The sequence below is a fragment of the Sorex fumeus genome, unplaced genomic scaffold (assembly GCF_029834395.1).
Source record: "Sorex fumeus unplaced genomic scaffold, SorFum_2.1 ptg000026l, whole genome shotgun sequence".
NCBI classification, from domain to species: domain Eukaryota; kingdom Metazoa; phylum Chordata; class Mammalia; order Eulipotyphla; family Soricidae; genus Sorex; species Sorex fumeus.
In genome coordinates this window covers 2203675-2226956 of record NW_026606083.1, presented here as the reverse complement: position 1 = coordinate 2226956, position 23282 = coordinate 2203675, and the positions used below count along the sequence as shown (strand labels likewise).

Genomic DNA, 23282 nt, shown 5'->3' with positions numbered 1-23282 from the left:
TTTTCCTGAAATACACAAAGTGAAGAAAAATGGAAGAGTATTTTTAAAAATAAATGAAGTAATAAAAGTGGGTCACTGTCACTGTCCTTCCGTTGTCCATCGATTTACTCGAGTGGACCCAGTAATGTCTCCATTGTGACAATTGTTACTGTGTCTGGCATATCAAATATGGCACGGGGAGCTTGCCAGGCTCTGCCGTGCAGGTGAGATACTCTCGTTAGCTTCCTGGGCTCTCCGAGGGGCGGAGGAATCGAACTCAGGTCGGCCATGTTGGCCGCTTGCAAGGCAAACTCCCTACCCTCTGTGCTATCGCTCCAGCCCGATAGAAGTGAGTAGGTTTTGTAATTCAATTATTTGGAAATATTTTTAGCTCATCTCAGAAGAACTTTCGATATTTCATAATTATGTATTTTTGTTTATTTGTTTAAATGGAAGTGGTAAGGGACAGAAATGCATTATTTGCCATTGTTTCTGAGCAGAAATGTTTTGAAATGCCTAGGTATATCTATATACTTCTTCCTAGAAGCTCTTTTTTTGGTCTAATGATCAAGTGTCTTGACTATCCTATTCTACAAAGATATCTCTTTTTAAAAATCAGATTATTTCAATGAATTTTTTAGACTTAATATCTGACTCAACGCTTATATTACTTAGTCATAAGTTTGACTGAACTGCAAGATTTTAAGAAGTGGGAACAAAAATTCTTAACCATTGAGCTGACTAGATATAATTTCCTCTTTAAAAGTTTTGTTGCTCTATTTATTAGTTTTTTAAAAAACTATGAATTTAAATTCATTACTCAGTAAAATATGACATTCATACAAAACATTGAATTCTGTTTATATACATTGGAAGGTAGAACTGTCCTCCCATTGTTCACTGATTTGCTCCAGCGGGCCCAGTAACGTCTCCGTCCTGAGACTTGTTGTTACTGTGTTTAGCATATCAAATACACCACGGGTAGCTTGCCAGGTTTGCCGTGCAGGTGAGATACTCTCGGTAGCTTGCTGGGCTCTCTGAGAGTGGGTGGAAGAATCAAACCTAGGCCACCAGGGTCGGCGGCGTGCAAGGCAAACACCTTACCTGCTGTGCTATCGCTCCAGTTTTAATTATAATTATATAAATTAAATTACAATTTTAATTATATAAATTAAAATAAGAAAATAGGTAAAATGTTGCTTAGTTACTAAACACAATTTTTTCATGGCCAGTTTACTGAAATTCAGCAATGATATTTTGTGTTGATTTTATTGGGCTTCACTAATTTCAGCTTCACATAGGTCCCTAATTATTCTTGTTTATATCTATTGATAGATTGGAGACATTTCTAGTTCCCATTTAGTTAATTATTCTCTCAGAATCTTCTTGTCCCTCAAGATTCTGGGAGCATAACAGCATCTCTCACAGTTTCACAAATCTCTGCGCCTTTGCCCATTGTTTTTCCTGTCTATTTTCTCTCTTTTTCAGAGTTGATCATTTCTATTGTTTATGTTCCTCTTCACTGAACCCTGTTTCTCCTCTGTATCCTATGGTTGAGACTAACAGTTTTGGTACTCTAAAGTTTGTACCTTTTTCCTTTTATGAGTATACTTTATAAAACTTTAAAAATATTTCAATGCTTGTAGAACCTTTGTTTCCATTTGCTTCAGTGACTGAAACAAATGCTTGTTTCACTTGTTTCAACTGTAAACTTCTTTCAAACTGGTTCATAAGATGTGCTTTGAAGTTTTTGTCAGCTCTGGGTTCGTGAGTTTTGTTCACTGGTTAGACTCAAGCCTCGAATGCCTGGGTCCGGGTCCTGGAGAGCGACGCTGGGTAGGAGCCCGGAGGCCCATAGGGCATCACAAAGAGTCAGGCGCTTTGGACCCTGCAAAGCCCGAGCAGCACATCCTCCTGTCTGGCCTGGAGCTGTATTCCCTAGACTGGGAAGCGCCTGTGGAAGTCGGGTAATTCGAACATCTCTGCCATCTGCATTGAATGTTACTATCTACTGACTGCCTTTCCCCCACCTCAAGTATAAGCTATTATTGATTTTTGCTTGAATCCCTCATGCTTTGGATTTTATGAGACTGGATTACTTGTTCTAACTGGATTTCTATTGCTTGCTTCCCAAAGGAAGAGGAAGCCAAGTTACCCCATCCGTGAAGACAGAGCCTAGCTATAGGAGGAGCTTCCTGTTCCAGACCGTCCGAAGGCCTGGCTATGCAAGGGAAGAAGTTGAATGACTGCTTCCCCACAACCCTCATTAATGCTGCAGAGAGTGGCTTCATTACTAACATACTCTGGGTCGTCTTCACTAGGTCACCGCTGATCCAGGAGAGAAAGAGAAGTGTCTCTGAATTGCCAGCAGAGGTAGAAGTGGAAGGTCAGGCAGAGGCCCCTACTCAACACTCTCTGATCTTACCTTTGCTGGGGGTGGGGGAGGCTGTGGGGTGGGGCCAGAGGTTGTCAGACCTAGGTTACACATTCTTATCAACTCAGAAAATTATGAATATTTAGACACTTCTATATCCTAGGCTTTGGATAGGAGATTGTAAACATGAATCTAGAAAGAAAAAAAAAAAAGAAAAAATAGAGGAAAAAGAGCAAAAAGAAAATTACCTTCCAGTGTATTTCTAAAGCTGAAGTTGGCAGCTTTATCCATGGAGCCAGACTCATACTGGGTCATACTCAGGCAAAGTTCCACATCTTCAGAGGAAGGCAGTCTTGGGGTCCGGACTCTGTCGTGGTTTCCGGGGTTGCGCAGTAAGGGTCCTTCAGGGGTCCCATCACATAAAACCTGCTGGCTGTTGTACTCTTCCAGGCGACTACAGATGATCTGCACAGAACACCTTCCTGTTTAATATTTGTTCCACTACTAATTTGAAGTTGCTTGAATTTCCTGATTATTATGTTTAAGTTTACAGGGTTAATATTTTCTATTTTTGAAAGTTATACAATAAAAATCAAGGATAAAACCTAAAGTACCATTCTACTCTTACATTTCATATTTTATACATCATTTAATTATCAAGTATTCATTTGATGAGAAATTAACTCAACTTTTTTATCAAATGTGCATCATATTTTAAACACTATATCAAGTTCTGAGCCTAGTGGTGACAGAAAGAGAAATGGCTGTCTTTCTAGAAAGATTGTTCCTAACACGTGAATATTGTCAATAATAAACACTGGAATATGTATAACTTTCTTAATATAAATAAATTTTACTTATTTGTCATATCAAAAACAATGAAAGGTTCACCATTGAGCTTTATATCAGAAAGTATCCCATTATCTATTTTTGGATGTGCAGAATAATACTTTTGCTTGATAGTTTCTCTTTTAATTTCTTTTGGGTCTACAACTGGCAGCACTCCAGACTTGTTTCTGGCTCTGTGCTCAGGAGCTGGCAGCTCCTGGTGGACCATCTGAAATGCTGGAGAACAAACCCATGTGGGTGAATGCAATGCAAGTGTATTCAACCTTGCATTATATCTCTGGCCTACACTGCTGTTTCAACATTTGCTATTTGATAGGTATTTATTTAATGTCAGACACTATTCCATAAACAGAAACGTTTCTCCTCTGGAATATCTTTCCCTTGCACATCTCTTCTGTATTTATTTGGGGAGTAGGCAGTGCAGACCCCCTGGCGGCTCCCCGGTGCTCTCGGTGCTCCCAGTGCTCCCGGTGCTCCCGCAGTGAGTGCTGCATAGGACTCAGGAACTGGGACGGCTCTAGGGGCCCCAGCAGTGCTCGGAGGCCCCCAGAGCCACTTAAGTCTGTGCCTGGAGATTATCAGTGAGGAATGTTACCACAGGGGCATTGCCTGCTGCTGGCCCTGTTCAGTTTGGCACAACATGATGTCTCCCAAGCACAACCAGAAAGATATGTTTCTATTGAGTACCCATTTTATCCTAGCATGATTTTTAATTTAATCAGCCTTACAGTGATACCATATTAGAGTCAATCAAATTGCAATATAGACACACTCCTGACATTTGTCCCCAAGCCCTTAGAGCAACAGAGGACCATAGAAAAACAATGTCAATTAAGCGATCTCTGTCCAATGCTGGAAAGGAAGGATAATATTTTGAGTTTTCCTCCTTCAAGTATTACATGAAACACTTGTAGGACTCTTTTAGTAAATCCATAAGCTGAAGTGGCAGCTCCCAACCACATAATGTTATATTAAATTAATCTTAGCTCCTAAATACATATGTGTTTCATGACAGACAATTATTTAACAACTAGCAGACCTAGAAGAAGTCATGAACATCAATAAAGTAGTTTTTGGAGAGTTCAACATAGTTTTATCACCTGTGAATACATCATCTAGTCTAAAATTCAACAAGGAAACACTGACTTTGAAGGTTGAAATGGAAAACATGGGCTTATCAGACATATCTAGGACTAGATTCCCCAAATGTTGAATATAAATTTTCAACAGTGCACATGTGGCATACTCCAGAATACAACACATGCTGGGTGGGAAACAGAGAGATAGTACAGGAGTAAGGCAAATGCCTTGACTTGGCTAACCCAGCTTTGAGCCCTGGCACCCACATTGTTCCCTGAGCCCCACCAGTGATCCTTGACCGCAGAGTCAGGAATAAGAGAGGTGTGCAACTTCCATCTCTTCCCTGAAAAGGCTGGAATACAATGCATATCTTACAAAAATCAAGATGGAAAGTGTTAACTTTTCTGAAATTTATCACAAGCAGCACTGAAGCACTGTCCTCCCGTTATTCATCGATTTGCTCAAGCAGGCACCAGTAACATTTCACAACAAATTGTGAGACCTATTACTGTTTTTGGCATGTCGAATATGTCACGGGTAGCTTGTCAGGCTTTGCCTTGCGGGTGAGATACTCTCATTAGCTTAACAGGCTTTCCAAGAGGGGTGGAGGAATCGAACCCAGGTCGGCCGGTTTGGCCACTTTCAAGGCAAATGCCCTACCTGCTGTGCTATGAGGTAAAAAATTCAAACACTTTAAAATAAAGCAACTCACTGCTGAACAACTAGTGAGTCAAAGATGAAATCATATATGCAATCAAAATATTCCTGGAAATATATAAAAGAATGAAGATATGAACTACCAGAACATTTGGTACACAGTAGAAGTATTGAGAGGAAAGTTTTTAGTAATACAAGAGTTCATTAGGAAGCAAGAGAAGGCCAACCTATTTGCAAGCTTAAGCACCTAAATAAAGACGAAGAAAAAATCATAAAGCAAGCAGAAATTAGGAAATAATAAGACAGTGCAGGAGTAAATAAAATGAAACAAAAATGTTATTCAAAAGATAACAAAAATAAGAGATTATACTTTGAAAAAATAAACGCAGACAGACCATTGGCAAGATTCCCAAAGAAAGATCATACCTTAGTATTTTAAATTAGAAAGTGAAAAGGTGTAGGATAACATTGGTTTGTCCTTTCTGCCTTGCTGCAGGGAGCTTAGGTTTATTGGGTCACTCCCATCACAGTGCTCCCATTCCTTTGTATTTATTTGCAACTTCTTTCTTTGTGCTCGGTTGACTTGTAAATACTGCTTTTCTCTTCTCCTTAAGTCCTTTGCATAGTTAATTCAGAGCAATGTCCTTTTTGTATGGACATAAGAAGACAGTTAATACTATCTGACGAGTCCTGATGAGGGACTGGATGGAGCCAGGGCAAGCAGTGAGCTATATGCTACCCTGGCATCGAAATGGGTCTGGTCAAAGTGCCATAATGCCTAACTATAAGTAAGGAGCTTGGTCATGGACAAACGCTATCATGATCCAAAAAGTAATAACTAGATTTGGACCCTGCTAGTTGTTAGGAAAGATTAATCTGGCCTGAACACTGTAGTCTGAGTCTGTGGCAAGATTTTCCCAGGAGAGCCGCCCTACAAGCCTCAGTGTATTTCTTACTGTGCCCATACAAAAATAACTAACATTAAAAAATAGAATTAAGATGTTAATTGAGTTATTGAACTGAGGAAAGGAGAAAAAACACCTTAACTGGTATTTTGCCCATGAGCAAAGGAAGGGCTTTATTATGTTGATTTTACTACTGGACTGGGTATAGCTGGGAGAAGAGAGATGAGGGAATTGGAGAGAGATGAGAGAGAGAGAGGAAAGCAGGGAAGCAAGAAGGAGCGCAGAGAGATTAGCAAGGGAGACAAAGGTAGAAGAATGTAGAAGAATACAGGAGCAGGCATGTGGAGAGAGAGAGCCCAGGCTGCGAGATGGAGTGTGGAGAGATGAGCAGGAAGACAAGGAGATAAGAATGAGGGCCAGTGTGAGACTAGAATGTGGGGCTCAGAGAGACTGGAACAGGTGCATGGGGAGAATGGAATAAATGGCAACTGATCAATCAGCCGGTTTGGCCCTCTTTTCCTCCTCTGTCTGCCCCATGGCACAGGCTTCCCCAGCTGGGGGAGCAGCCCGAGGCCCCCTGAACCTGGGCGGCAAAGGGAAGAGCCACCAGGGCCTTCCTTTGCTGCCTGGAGATTATACCAAAGGGGAGACATTATAACAGATATCATAGAAATTAGATTGATTAGCAAGCACTACTTCAAAAATCTTTATGCTGTGAAACTGGAGAACGTAGAAGAAAAGGATAGATTTTTGGACTCTGAAAGCCTTCCAAGATTGAATTAAGAGGAAACAGACCAACTGAATAGACTAATTACTATCAAGAACATATAAATGATAATCAAAAGTCTCCCCCAAACAAAAGCTCACATCTAGATGGTCTGAATTGTTCTAAGAAAACCTAACCCCAATTCTTTACAGGCTCTCTCAAAATCTGAAGGAACAGTAATCTATTAAACAATTTTTTACAAGGAAAACATTAATACAGAAAGCAGAATATAAATTCAGAAAAAATGACAAAACAACAGACCTGTATCACTGAGAATATAGAATCAAAAGTCATCAACAAGATAATTGCAAACAAAAAGATCATAATACACCATGAAATGGTGGGTTCATCTGGGGAATGCAAGGATGGTTTAATATATGTAAATCAATCAGTATAATATACATATCAATTCAATGAAAAATTAAAATAAAATGATCATATAATAGATGTCCCAAAAGAATTTGACAAGATCCAACAACTATTCATAATAAAACCTCTGAATAAAATGAAAGTTTAACTTTCCAGAACATAGTGAAAGCCATTTCCCATAAACCCACAGAATGCAATGCACTTAGTGAGAAAAACTGAAAATGTTCCAAGATCAGGTGCAAGGCAGTGTTGCCCACTCTCACCATCATGATTCACTACGGGATCTGAAGTCTTTGCCATAACAATTTCTCAAGACAGAGATACTAAGTACATCCATATAAGAAGACAAATTCTAAATATTTCCACATGACATGACACTAAGACAAAAAACTAAATACTCATACTAAACATCCCAGAAGAGTTGTATAGTAAGTGACAGGCTACAAAATCATCACAAGAAATCCATGGCTTTTATATATGCAAACAGTAAAATGAAAGAGAGAAAAAAAATTTAAATGTATTCAAAAGTATACTTTTGGAAAATTAAATATATAGGAATCAGACTCACAAAGAAATCAAGTACATATACAAAAATCACCACTAACAGAAATAATAGAGGACAGGCTGAAACGGAAACACATCCCCTACTTATAAAATTGAATGATCATCTAAATGACAATCTTACTCAAAACATTATACAGATTAAATGCAGCCCCTATTAAAATATCCATGACATATGTAAAGGACATGGATAAAATTATGGCAAAAGTTTGATGGAGAAATAAAATACTCTGAATAGCCAAGGCAATTTGAAGGAAAGAGAAGATCAGAGGATTTCCTTTTTTTAATTTTTGGGTCACACCCGGCTATGCACAGGGGTTACTCCTGGCTCTGCACTCAGGAATTACTCCTGGCAGTGCTGGGGGACCATATGGGAATTGAACCCCGGGTCAGCCGTGTGCAAGGCAAATGCCCTACCTGCTGTGCTATGGCTCCAGCCCAAAGACTAGAGGATTTTCTCTCTCCAATTTTAAAATATCCAAAAAAATGTAGTAATCAAAAAGTGTTATACTGAAATAAGGACAGACTTTCATACCAGTGGAATAGAATGAAGAGTCCAGAGGCATACATTTATCAGGTATATTGACCATTAATCTTAAACAAGGGAGCAAAAAATTATGAAGTGAATAGAGACCTCTTCGAGAAATGGTGTTGAGGAAATGGGTCAGTCAGATGCATGACTTTAACTTAAACCTCCTTCTAAAACCAAACACTGAAGTAAAATAAAAATAGATTAAAAAGATGAACGTAATAACTAAATTAAATTATATTGTATAAATTAATTATAAATTACATAATTTATATATTATTTAATTCTATATAAATTATATTGAAAATGCATAGGTAGAATACTTCATAACATTTAACCTATAGCTATCTTTAATGATTTAATATCATTGGCAAGAAAATGGAAACAAATGTAAACCGCATGAGACTACATAAAACTAAAAAGCTTCTGCATTTCAAAAGAAGCAGTGACCAGAATAAGAACACATACCGCAGAACTGGCGAAAATGTTTCCTCATCTGACAAAAGAATAACATGCAAGACATTTAAAGCACCAGTAGAACCTTTCAAGAAACAAACAACCAGCCTCATAAAAATGGATAGGGGCAGGAGTGGAGTGGGAGGAAGATGAACAGAAGCTTCCTCGAAAAGACATACAGATGGATAATGGTATATGAAAAATTACACATGACCAAAAAGTGAATAATGCAAAAAAGTAATAACTCATATTGAGATATCATTTCACAGAGGTGAGTCTAGGAAACACCACAAAAAATGACAGCAGTAACTGTTGGAATGGATGTGGGGAAATGGGGATGCTCATTCACTGCTTGTTGAGCGTTGACTGCTCCAGTCGTTTTGATAACCAATATGGATACTACTCAACACAACAGAAATTGAGCTTCTATTTAACCCAGTAATTCCATTTCTATCATCCCAAGAACTCCAAAACTATTCAAAAAGACACTTGCACTCTGATGTTATTAAAACACTATTCAGAGTAGTACAAATCTGGAAACAACCCAAAGTCAAACAGATCAAAGAATAACAAAGTCTATGGTATATAGCAGAATGCTATTCAACTATAAAATGAAATTATGCAATTTTCTCTATGTGAATGGATCTGGAGAGTAGCATGCTGAGTGAATTCAGTCAGAAGGAGAGGGACATACACAGGAAAATCTTATATATGGCATAGAAAGAAAAAGAGTTGGGAAATACCCAGCACCCCAAATCTTCAGAAACTGAGAACTTGTCTTCAGGAGAGAATCTCTCATGGGGACTGTGTCTGGGAATAGGATGGACGAGGGTACTGGGACAATGGTGGAGGAAAGTGGACACTGGGGGAAGGTGTGGTTCTAGAACATGTTATTCATGGAACCCTACCATTAGCAGTGTGGTAAACCACAGTGCCTAAAATTTAAAAAAAAATTAAAAATAAGTAAGACATCTTAATGCAATATCTTGCATGTTCTATCGATTGTGTATGATAAAGAATGTACAGCTATGAGTCAGAGTGAAAGAGGAAAACTTGAATATAAATCTGGTAGCAAGGATAAATTTGTATTAAATGTATCTTACTGATTTGAATGCAAAGGAACAAGAGTAATCCTGGAAATTGTTAGAAAGACAGGAGTTAAGCATGAAACACAAAACCATGTGGGGTATTAGAGGAGAGCACTTAACAAAAGTAGACTTAGAACTGACTTAAAAAACCTAGAATAGTAAAAAGAAATACAAATCCATCTGTGAATTGGAACTTTGACCAACTAGAGGTAAGTAGTTGTCCTTTACTTACAAATTATGCAAGCAAATTCTGGGCGGTAAAAGTTAAATTTCTGACAAGCCAAGGAGAGATAGCTCCATTGAAGTTTCTTTGGGTTTTATCAATGGGGTTCTCATATTAGGATTATAAAGGACAAAAGTTTACACTAATCATTTTTCATATACTCTCTTCTGAACAAATTTGGTCATCCCCATTCTTCTACCTAATAGTTTTATTGAATGGCCAACACCACTCAATCACCATCTCCAAGACACAGAAATTTCTTTTTCTCATAGTTTCTTAAGCTTAGTTAGAGTATTAATAGTTGGTGCCAGGCTCAGGTTGTTATGCCATTGATTTTTGTTTTTCTTAAACTCTGTTTGAAATTGTAAGTAAAATCTCATGAGTTTATTATTTACAGCAGGCTTTCTGAGTGAAGAAAACCTTATTTCCTACTCATTTTTCCCTTTCTCACTCTTCTGTGACCCCCTCATTTGTCTAGGTCTCACTGAGCATTCCTCTTTAACCAAGTCCTGCACTTTTAGGAGGAGGGGCATGGATCACTTTCTCCCCAGACATATAAATGGATAGCTTTCATATCTTTTTTGAGAGAGAGTGGACTCCCAAACCATGCTCAGGAGTCTCAGAACCTCTCCTGATTATTGCAACTGGTCAACCAGTTAAATGTGTGGGTTAAAAGATGCATTGCTTGAATATCAGGGTCCAGAAGGACTGGTCAATGGTTGTGGTTGGAAGCTTGCCACAAGAATATTTGGGGCAACAGTTTCTATGAAGCCCATATCTCTCTAATACCAAAAGGAAACAAAGATACCACAAGAAAAGAAAACTACAGGCCGATATCCCTGATGAACACGGATGCGAAGATTCTCAACAAAATACTAGCAAATAGAATTCAACTACTCATCAAAAAGATCATACACCATGACCAAGTAGGATTCATCCCGGGGATGCAAGTCTGGTTTAACACTAGGAAATCAATCAATATAATCCACCATATCAACAAAAGAAAAGATAAAAATCATATGATCATATCAATAGATGCAGAGAAAGCATTTGACAAGATCCAGCACCCATTTATGATGAAAATCCTAGCCAAAATGGAGATAGAGGGAACTTTTCTCAATATAGTTAAAGCCATCTACCACAAGCCTACAGCAAGCATCGTCCTCAATGGCAAAAAATTGAGAGCCTTCCGTCTAAGATCAGGGACGAGACAAGGATGCCCACTCTATCCACTGCTGTTCAATATAGTATTGGAAGTACTTGAAATAGCGATTAGGCAAGAAAAAGATATTAGGGGCATCCAGGTAGGAAAGGAAGAAATCAAGCTCTCACTATTCACAGATGATATATGATACTATACTTAGAAAACCCTAAAACCTCTATCAAGAAACTTCTAGAAACAATAGGCTTGTATAGTAAAGTGGCAGGTTATAAAATCAATGCCCAAAAGTCCATGGCTTTCCTATATGCAAATAGTGAAAGAGAAGAAAAAGACATGAAGAAAACAATCCCATTCACAATTGTGCCCCAGAAAATCAAGTACCTAGGAATCAGCTTAACTAAGGAAGTAAAGGACCTGTACAAAGAAAACTACAAAACTCTACTTCAGGAAATAAAAGAGGATATGAGGAAATGGAAAAATATCCCCTGCTCATGGATCGGGAGAATTAACATTGTCAATATGGCAATACTTCCCAAAGCACTGTATAAATTCAATGCAATCACTATTAGGATACCCATGACATTCTTCAAAGAATTGGAGCAAACACTCATGAAATTCATATGGAACAATAAGCCCCACGAATAGCTAAAGCAATTCTTGGGAAAAAGAAAATGGGAGGAATCAACCTCCCTAACTACAAACTCTACTACAAGGCAGTAATAATTAAAACAGCATGGTACTGGAACAAAGGCAGAGCTGTAGACCAATGGAACAGGGTTGAATATACTGATGTCCCCCTTCCCCCCCCCAAGCATACGAACATCTAATCTTCTATAAGGGGGCAAGAAAAGTGAAGTAGAGCAGGGAAAGCCTCTTTAACAAATTATGCTGTCAAAACTGGACGGCTATATGCAAAAAAATGGGCTCAGATCTCTGCCTAACTCCATGTACAAAAGTAAGATCTAAGTGGATTAAAGACCTCAACATCAGACCGGAATCCATAAGATACATTGAGGAAAATGCTGGCAAAACCCTTCATGACATAGAAGCTAATAGTGTCTTCAAAGATGTCACACCGCTGGCCAAGCAAGTGAAAACAGAGATAGTTAAATGGGACTATCTTAAACTAAGAAGCTTCTGCACCTCAAAAGAAACTGTGACCAAAATACAAAGACAGTCAACTGAGTGGGAAAGGATATTCGCCAACTACACATCTGTACAACTACACATCTTTCAAGGATATACAAAATCCTGGTTCAACTCCACAAAAAGAAAACATTCAACCCCATCAAAAAATGGGGAGATGGAATGAATAGAAACTTTGACAAAGAAAAAATCCGAATGGCTAAAAGACACATGAGAAAATGTTCCACATCATTAATCATCAGGGAGATGCAGATCAAAACCACAATGAGATATCACCTCATACCACAGAGACTGGCCCATATCCACAAGAACAAAAGCAACCGGTGCTGGCGCGGATGTGGTGAGAAAGGGACACTCCTTCACTGTTGGTGGGAATGTCGACTGGTTCAGCCCTTCTGGAAAACAGTATGGATGATTCTCAAAAAACTAGAAATTGAGCTCCCATTTGACCCAGCAATACCACTCCTGGGAATATATCCCAGAGAGGCAAAAAAATATAGCCGAAGTGACATCTGCAACTGTCTGTTTATTGCAGCACTCTTTACAATAGCCAGAATCTGGAAAAAAACCTGAGTGCCCGAGAACAGATGATTGGTTGAAGAAACTCTGGCACATTTACACAATGGAGTACTATGTAGCTGTTAGAAAAGACGAAGTCATGAAGTTTACATACAAGTGGTACTACATGGAAAGTATCATGTTAAGCGAAATGACTCAGAAAGAAAGGGATAGACATAGAAAGATTGCATTCATCTGGGGAACATAAAGTAACAAAATAGGAAACTAACACCCAAGAATGGCAGAGATTAGTACCAGGAATTTTACTCAATGAACCGGAGGACAACCACACATGTTAGGGGAAGGGGGAGCTCAGAAAGAGAAGGGAACACCAAATAAAGGGTGTTGGGAGGATCCGCCCACGATGGGAGAGCATGCTGAGGGTAGACTGTCGACCAAGCATGATTGCCACTCAATGCCTCTTTTGCAGACCACGGCACTCAAAAGGAGAGAGAGAGAGAAATGCCCTGCCACAGAGGCAGGGTGGGATGGGGGCTGACGGGGGGAGGGGATGCTGGGATCCGAGGTGGTGGGAAATGCGCACTGGTGGAGGGATGGGTGCTTGATCATTGTATAATCGAAACCCAAGCACAAAAATGTGTAAGTCTGCAACTGTACCTCATGGTGCCTCACTATTAAAAAATAAATAAATATAAAAAAAAGAATATTTGGGGCACAAGGGTCAGTTAAGATAGAGGAGGGGCCATGTGACGAATAATAGTTGGAAATTATCATTTTTGAAAGGAATTAAGTGTTGAAAGTATGTAAAGGGATATACCTGACAACCTTTCATTCCTTTTATTGTCTGTATTGCAAACCATAAGGCCCAAACCTTAAGAGAGAGAGGCAGAGATAGACAGAGAGACAGAGACAGAAAGTTAGAGAGATAGAGAAAGATGGTTTCAAGGGTAGGAAGGAAGTACCTGCCATAGATGCAGACAGGGGAGTGTGGAGCAGGAGGGAACCTGGTACCATTTGGTGATAGGAAATGTACAGGGGTGAAGGGACAGGTGTTGGAACATTATATGACTGAAATCCAATAATTATCAACTTCATAAATGTGTATATCACTGTGATTCAATGAAAATATTTAAAAAATTATAAAAGCTGGATTGCTGGTGTAGCTCAGAACCTGTAGTGCAGGGATTACCAAGGCCACTCAGACTGAGCTCAGGATTACCTCTAGGCAAGTCCCACATGAATTTTGGATGATTAGGTGGTGCTTGAGGCTTGAACTATAGTAATCCACATGCACAGTATATACCTTAACCACTACCTCTGGCGTATTTGTCATAACCTTTATTATATATAAAAGAGGTGTAGCCTAATCATCTATTATATCATCCTGATATAATATTTAACTATATATTTAATATTATGCCCATTTATATACATTCATATTAGAACTGGTGAGCACCAAGTAGATGAAAATTGACAGTTCAGACTTAATTGATAGCGCAGTGGTAGTTTGGGATCCAATATTGGAGTATTTATTGGAATAGTTATTGGCAGAAATTGGAATATACTATGAATCAAATTGTTTCTCCCACATAAAAGTTAAACATTAACTGTGTACCACTGCATTCTATATTATCAGTGTGCTTAACACTTTATATCATGCTACATAATTTATTGTCTATTACTTTTTATTCCATCCACATATACCCTAGCTTCTACCTAATAGAAGGAAATCTATGCAAAGTACTTAGTACTTGGAGTGTTTTACAAAACTGATAAAGCAAAATTACATACATCATTAAATTTCCTAACAGTACCTAGAAAACTATAAGCACAACAAAAATATCAGATGTATTTTTCTTGTCCACTATTATTCTCACATTACATAAAACTATGCCTGAAAACAGCAAGCGTTCAAAAAGTATAGTTTGAATAAATTGTATAAATGATAAAATAACTAAAATAAGTGCTTTTGTTATTCATATTTAATAAATGAGACTCTAAGTTTTTAGAATTTAAGTAATCTCATGCTACATAGATAATAAAATTCTGGAAGTCAATATTTCAATAAGAATTTGAATGCTTGAAGACACAAATCCTAACAACTATCTTCTGATTCTTAATACTCATTTATATTAATAGGCAGCACTCTTTAGTTTCTTCTATTCTTTATAAAAGGTTTTATTATAAAACTTCATTGCAAATTGCAAAATCCAGTGTTCCTTATTGGTCCTCATTAGTTTTTATTTTTGGGGTTTTGCTTTTTTGAGGGGGTTGTTTGGTCAACATCCAAGAATCCTCTGGGATATCTTCTCTGTGTGTTTAGGGGATCTGAAGAGCTTGTGGGTATCAAACCAGGTGCCAGAGGTGGGAGATGGAGGAAAGCAGGCAGGGAATCTGCCTTGCACGTGGCCAATTCCCTTAGCCAGAGAGTCCTCCCCAACCAAAAGAGTCATCTCTGAGCACAGAGCCAGAGTAAGCCCTGAGCACTACCAGGTGTTGCCCAAAAACCAAACAAATGAAACAAAAGAAAAACCAAAGCAGAGTCAGTCAAGTGCAAGGTTTCACTCTCTGTACCATTGCCCAGCCCTACTGGTGCTCATTTTGACACACTTGATAATTTCTACTTATCACAAAATTGTCCTCGATGTACAGACTTTTATCATCAAATTCCCATTTTCTACCCCTCTTCTAAACTACGACTTCTTGCTGATGTCCCTGTTCTACTTCATCTACTTTAAGGTAAGACAACAATACATAGCAATACCTGCAACAAAAATCCAAATCAAGACCCTAACTGGGTGCCTGAAAATCATTACCGGCTTCTCAGGGCCCACCGTTTCAGAAAGTAAGAGACTTTGCCCAAACACAAAACCACCAAGGTGAGAGAGTTTAATTAGCAGGTTAAATGCTGAAGTTAGTCCCTGTCTGTCAGGATAACATGAGTTGTCAGAACTGAAGCCAGCACCCTCATCTGGCCCCTATTTTTACAATTAAACGTTTGAGGATACTTACTAGGTCTCTCTTTCTCTCTTTGGCACACCTGGCACTGTTCATGGCTCACTTCTGACATTGTTCAGGCATCACACCTGGCAGGGCTCCAGAACCAAATCAGGTGCTTGGGACTGAACCCAAGTTGGCCAGTGTGCAAGGCAAGACAACGGCCTTTTGACCCACGCTGGCTCTCAGCCCTTGATACTTACTAAGTCTCTAACTGGGTTACATTAGAGAGATTTGAATAAATCTATTCTAACTGAGATGCCAATGTCAAAGAGATTAAGTGTTTAAATAGATTAGTCAGGAGAAAATTTACCCTGATTACACAAATAGTCTGAAAAATTTACTCCCAAAGTATGATTTTATTTTAGACTGAAAGGAAGGATTGCTAGCAGAAGCTGTCAGTGCTATGATAATAAGAGAATGCAATCAGAAAGAAGCTTTACCTGTTTATAAACTGCATCAGTGTGGAGGAATTAGAGAATACCCCAGTATTAAATGCCTCTGATATTACATAATGTCTCTGAGGTATCTCAGTGAGGACTACAACAATCTTTATAAGGATAAATAATCTAAAATATATAAAGCAATTCACAAATTGCACCCACTCAAGGGCTTAATGGTGACTGCTATTGTAATTATTAAGGAATGGACTGTTGATCTCTAAATTGTTTTGAGTGCTCTTTGAACATTCATAATTATGGTAATACTGAGATATAATTCCACACAGAAACTTAAACACTATTTAAGATACTTGCACTAATAATTTTATATAAATTGACTTGCTAAAATTTTTGATAATAATGCTTTATTATTTACTTATCCAAAATTCTCAGAACAATTTATAATTTTCCCAGAATCTTAAAGATAAATGTTATACAAATCTACCATTTATATGTTTCAAAGCTTATAATCTGTTTATGTGTTTCAAAGCTTATAAAATTCCCATTGTATTTTTGTGCTTATTGTTACAATTGATATTTCCATTAATACAAAAAACAAGTACATATGATTAATACTCAATTTTTTGTTAGAAAAACTCAAGACTTTACATTGTTTGTTAATTTCATGTGATGAATTTTATAGTTCTTTGAGGAGTGAACTGTTCTTTTAAAACCTTAAGTGTTTCGAGTCAAATGAAGGTAGACAAGAGCAGATGTACAAAGTGAGAAAGTGAACATAGAGAGCATTGTCTTAAATTTAAGGAAATAGCAATAAGTTTTCAAATGTAAAATGATTTCAGGATCAAAAAATGTATTATGACATTAGAAGCTTGTCTGAAAAAAATAAATGGAATGACATTCCACCAAATATTTCATAAGGAAGAATGAGAAGCTTTTTGAGAAACGGAGCCGTTGCTATGGTTACCAGAACCCCACCACTCTGTTGTCTGGATTTTTCTGCCCATTGTTTGCTTCCATGAGATGTGGTTTTCACCTGATGAATAATCTCCTTAGTCACATTTTATTCGCTACTGTTATCTAGGTAAAAATTTCTTCTCCTTATTCCATAGCACAGCGGTAGGGCGTTTGCCTTACAAGCGGCCAACATGGCCGACCCGAGTTTGATTCCTCCGCCCCTCTCGGAGAGCCCGGCAAGCTACCAAGAGTATCTCGCCCGCATGGCAGAGGCTGGCAAGCTACCCGTGACGTATTCGATATGCCAAACACAGTAACAGCAAGTCTCACAATGGAGACGTTACTGGGCCCGCTCGAGCAAATCGATGAACAACGGGAGGGCCTTTACTTTACTTTATTTTGATTCATCATAACTATTCCTGATCTACCATTTCATTTTATAACTAGCTTATCTGTGTATTCAAAATATTGATTATATTGAATCTGATTATATTGATTATATTGAACAAAATTATTTGTATTTGAAAAGCATTGAGAATTCCTCCAAAAATTGGGCCCTTCAAATCAATGATTTAATTCTAGTTTAAATGAATTTTGCTTTAAACAAACAAATGAACAAATTGGTAAAAGAGACAATTTTAAGTATAAGCTAACAAAATAACACAAGGAATCTTATTTCATATGCTATTTTATTTAACTTAAATTGTACCCAGAAGGTTAATATCACTTATATTCATATATGATATTATGTGCTTTGTATTCTCAATTGTGCATTCTATTTTTTGATGAATATATACTCAGAAGCTTAGAATGAAACACTTTAGGTATTTTATTCTTGACTGAAAAATCACTTATTATTTTTGATATTGTTGTTTTCTTGACCTTGGGAAGTTAGTACTGTAAAGAAATATGATCTAAGAAACATATTGAAAATACAGCCATCAATAATTTCCTTTTTGTGTATATTAGCATTAGAATAGGCATTTTTATGGTTTTTGAATTTCATCCCATCTAATATACACTTATAAAGCTAAGTCTATTTCTGGATCCTTTAGATATAAGAATAAAATAGAGATGGTGTCTATCTTGCAGTAATTGACAATTTGGTGAACCAGAATAGGTTTGAAAATGATTATGGGCAACATATAGTGATTATCAATATTTCTTTTAAGGAATAAAATTCACTTCTACCTGAGTAATAAATGTGGATTAGTGAAAGTTCAAGGAATATTTAAAAAAGATAACATCAATTTAAAGGGCTATATCAGGATATCTGTGCAACTGTGCAACTAATTTTAACTAAGTCTAAGTAACTACTTAGACAAATTTTACACAAATTAGTACTTATTTGAGTACTTATAAAACTTTTAAATCACATCACTCCTTTTAAATAGAGAACAAAATGTTGATCGAAAATTAGCATTGGAATCAGGTACTGGGTTTTAGTTCTCAGTTATATGATCATGGTAAAATCATTTTACATTTTGGGCCTTCATTCATCTTTCAGAAAATATAGATACTGCACTATGTGTGGTGAAAATTTATCAACACAGAACTGATAACTGCTATAAAATTTTAATTTGTAGGTTTTTATCAAGTGGAAAAAAATTACAAAATCAAGAAAAAAGTGAGGCTTTACATAAGAGTCTCTCAGTTTATGTAATTTGGAAAATAGTGAAAAATTTCTGGAATCTAGAAGTTACTTGGTCTCTCTTTTAGTATTTTGTTTTTGGGCCACACCTGGCGATGCTCACAGGTTCCTCTTAGCTCTGTACTCAAGGCTCACTCTTGGCGGGGCTCAGGGGAACACATGGGATCCAGGGATTTGAACTCAGGTAGCCATGTGCAAGGCAAGCATCTCCACCACTGTATTATCACACTGATTTGTTGTTTGGTCTGTGCCAAACAAAATAGACTACGACATACTTGTGTGTGCTGATTTATTTCACCTTTAGAACTGTTGGTCTTTTTTTAAAACAAAAAATGTTCTTCGTCTTCTCTATTTCCTGCTAAATTTTAATATCAGCTACTAAATCGCAACTTAATCCATACAATTATATTAACTTAGTGTTATAGCTTTAGTATTTTGATGACTAACAGATTCCAATACTTTTATTGATCTTAAAATAAAATTGGTCACAAGCAAGTAAAGAAAATTTTCTACTCAACAATCAATAAGTGACTGGAAAAAAAGAAATTTGGGGTAACATTGGGTAATGTCTTCTTATATAGTTAAACAACAATAATTGTACATAAAATTCAATGTGTGTATTATTACATGTTTATTGGTGGTGGGGCCACCCCCAGTGCTGCTAGGGGCTTATTCCTGGTTCCACACTCAGAAACCATCTCTGTCATGCTCATGAACCCTATAAGGTTCCAGGGACTGGACCTAGGTCAGCCATGCGCCAGGTAAGCACATTACCGCTGTAACCACTGTAACGACTCAGACGCCATCAGTCTGACTTTTAAATACTTTTTATTTCTATAATTTTAATTTTTATATACAATTTTTATGTAATTTTAAATAATTTCTATTTTTTTCTGCTGTAAGAAAGCTTTACAAATGATCAAACAGCTTATATCCAGTATTTTAAACATTAAGACAGAATGTGAGTGCCAGGTGAACAGTTTTTACTGTATAGGATAAGGTAGATCTAAATCCTTGTTGAAATAGCTTCTACGTACACATTGCCCGTCTCTTCCACACAAATACATTCATTACTCTTAGTAATTTTTTGACATTTGTGACACCAGAAATTTTACAGTGACCATATTTCAAGGAGACTTAAGGGCTCCATTTGGAAGATGTGAACTAAGTACGAGAGAAAGGTGGGAGAAAGTCATTTATATGTCAAAATAATCCAAGGAACAAATTTTTAGGCATTATTCTATTTTGTTTGAGGCTGGAGTGATAGCACAGTGGTAGAGCATTTGCCTTGCATGTGGCCGACCCGGGTTCGATTCCTCCACCCTTCTCAGAGAGCCTGGCAAACTACCGAGAGTATCTTGCCCGCATGGCAAAGCCTGGCAAGCTACCCGTGACGTGTTCGATATGCCAAACACAGTAACAAGTCTCACAATGGTGATGTTACTGGGCCCACTCGAGCAAATCGATGAACAACAGGAGGACAGTGACAGTGACATGATTCTATTTTGTTTAAATATTAGGAAAATGCTGATAAAGCATATGTAGTAAATTCTTGGTAAAGAGGCAGATGTGCATTCTTTTTATGATAGTCTCAAAATGGTAAATAACTAAGAAGTGTCATTAGTAACAGGAGAGATAATTTAATGGAAGCGATGAATTCATACTTCGCATCTGGAAAGGCTAAGTATGGTCTTTGGTGCTCCTTGATCCCTGAGTGCTTCCTGGAGTAGGCATAGGACAGCCTAGAGTGGCTTCTGCACTGCCAGCTACAGTCAACAACCCTCACATACCTTCAGAACCAGAATGTATAGTTTAAGAGAAATATAAATAAATTTCAAAACAAGTATCTTTTACCTTATATAATACTTTGTAATCCTGGAAATTTGTAGGAAAAAAAACCAAGCTGACTTCTGTAAGTGAGAAATATGAGATAAAATGACCCAGCCTTAGGCTAGCAGATCATAGCCTCATATCCTTAGAAATATTGTGGAGTGTTTGTAGTCAGATTAGCCGAGAACAAGTTTTATCTCTGCTACTCAGTGATTCTGTGATTTTGTGTGATGTTACCTAATATATTTATATTTACTTGCTTTAGTAATTAAGATAGAAAAATAATGAATATCAGAGCACCAAATCCACAGAAACACTTGTGATAGGTTATGTTTTCAAAAACATTGGTTATTTTACTATGTATCTAGGTGGGTCTTAAGTTCTCATCTACTTTTAAAATGAAGAGTAAATCTGTACAGTTTGCCCCCAACTTTCTTGATGGTAATAATAATCAGATTTTTTGGAAATGATGCCTCTCCATATGTTTTTCTTCAAATTCTGTTAAATGTGGTTGACATAAGGTCAGGAGCTTGTAATATTAATTTGTCTGCTGTAAAAAATTTATTATAAAATATTCAGAAGTATTGATTTAGGGAATTTATATCAATATTAAATATTCCATTTATTCAACAAATACGTATTGCATTCTTATTATTTCCAAGTAAATGTAGTAATGAACCAAGTTTACTTTATTATGACTTAAGAACCAAACAGATAATACTGCACAAATATTTATCTGTCAATTAATTGTCCTTTCTAGCAGACAGAAATAACGGTGAAGGTACTTAATAGTGTATCTCTTTCTGCGTTTGGTAAGAGAAATAAGGGGCGGTTGTGAACAGCCATCTGAGGAAACTACCCCAACTCTCCTCTATGCTTTGGTCTCCTCTACCTGACACCTCTTACCTGCCAAGATGAGAAGAAGGACGCTGGGCTCAGCAGGTTAGGGTCTTCTGGGTTGCTTCCGCCCAGGTACTCATCTGTACAAACGCCGCAGTTTTCTGCATCCCGCCAATCCCAGTAAGGAATAGTGAAGTTTTCATCCCCTGTCAGATTCTGGATGTCTTGTTCCCACAACAGCAGGAAAAGTCTATGCCAAGGCAGAAAACCCGGGGCTTCGTGAGCAAAATCAATGTCTTTCCAGACTTCCGACCCTCCAAGAAACGTGTCCCTGGACACATAATAATGCATCCAGACAAAGAGGTCGTAAATGTTGATGTCTCTGAACATGGGTGTTGAGCCGTTATTCATTTGGCCGTAGGTGCCTGTAGGGATGACATAGTCGGGACTGATCGTGTGCTTTGCTAAAGTAAGGTATGCAAGAAATTTATCCTTTTCTGGAACACTCAGATCAAAAATGTTTCTTCTCACCAAGAGTCGTCTCTCTGTGCAGTTTGGTCCCCCAAAGCCAAACTTGCAATTTCCACAGTTAAATCCCATGAAGTTACCAAAACACTGGCAGGTCCTATTATAAAAGACAGAGGGCCAAGACTCCCGGTCATCCACCCCTTTAAAGGGGAACTGAGAGCCGAGTGGGGCAGTAGAGAGAAGAATATCCTGACAAGAACCCCTGCCGGAGAGCTGGCCACAGGGGCTCCCGTCCCCTGTCCATGCTGGACAGCATTCCTTCTCCATCAAGTTCTTGGAAGAGGCACAGGCTCGGGGAAAGTGGCCTGCAGAAGTCTGCACATTCCATATCAGCAGATAAACAGCAGCAGGGAGCATTCTCGCTCAGTCCTCAGCAGTCTGCGGCCGCTGGTTAATTGAACCATACGCTTCAGTTTCCCGTTATCCCTACAGTGACTGTCACATGTTTTGGCTAAGACCTATATAACACCACTCCCATTTTCAACATCAAACACTCAGCCTTAAGCTTTCATTCTCTGAACAGCACATGACTAAGTTTTCTTTTCACTTGGCCTGTATCCCATCTGTAGGATAGGATGCAAAGAGCATCCATCATAAATGGCTTAATTCTTGTTGATATAATAATAACAGCAATCATAATAAAACCTGATCTGAGTAAATTCAACTGACTAAAAATCAGTTATATGAATCTGAAAATGAGAAGTCAGGAACTGGGATTCTCTTATTAAGATTAGGTAGTGTTAAACATCTCTGGAACAAAGTAGCTGCTTCTCAGAGACATAAATAGGCTTCAGAATTTGCAGAAATGAACTTTGGAACAAATTTGTTAAGCTTAGAGATCATTTCCCAAAGCCTAGAGATTATATCTTATTATATGACAATTTATCTATTTTAAATTTATCTTATTTAAATTATCAGTAGAAAAGTAGCTTTTTTAGGTCAGTTTGTTGAAGCTTATTTAGCTCAGCTCTCTAATCACTCCTTCCTGAGAAGAGGAATTCAAAGAGATTGCTTTGATCATTGGATTGTCAGCCTATTTAATACTCCAAAGGAGGAATTTTTTCAGTTACTTTTTAAATTATTTTTAACTTTTTAACTCATAAGTATTAGAAACCAAGGATTATGTGAATTTTTGTTTATAATATGGTCTTGCATAGGAGTTCTCAAGTTAAATAGTTAATGACAAATACATTGTCATAAATAAATATTTACTCAACCAGCATTTGTTGATCACATAAATTAAGGAATTATATTTTTACGATTGGAGATCTAGATTAACTGACACATTTAGGTAAAGTATAATTTTTTACCACTTTTACAATTTTTTTATCTGAGTAGCAGAGATCATCAGAACCTCATGCTTTAAACAAAGGAGACAACTCTGTGAAATATCTCAGGAAATATTGAGTTGCTTTGGA

At 37.5% G+C, this 23282-nt stretch overlaps 1 protein-coding gene across 1 annotated transcript in view; it reads right to left on the bottom strand.

The window, feature by feature from the left end:
- The window catches only part of TYR (tyrosinase), a 144966-nt gene extending 122745 nt beyond the window's left edge, over positions 1–22221 (bottom strand). Inside the window, exons 1-2 of the mRNA XM_056114686.1 lie at positions 21403–22221; positions 2602–2818 (exon numbers count right to left, since the gene is read on the bottom strand). Of these exons, the coding sequence (XP_055970661.1) occupies positions 2602–2818; positions 21403–22221 (1036 nt within the window). The remainder of the gene's footprint in view (positions 1–2601; positions 2819–21402) is intronic.
- Positions 22222–23282: the final 1061 nt, after the last annotated feature.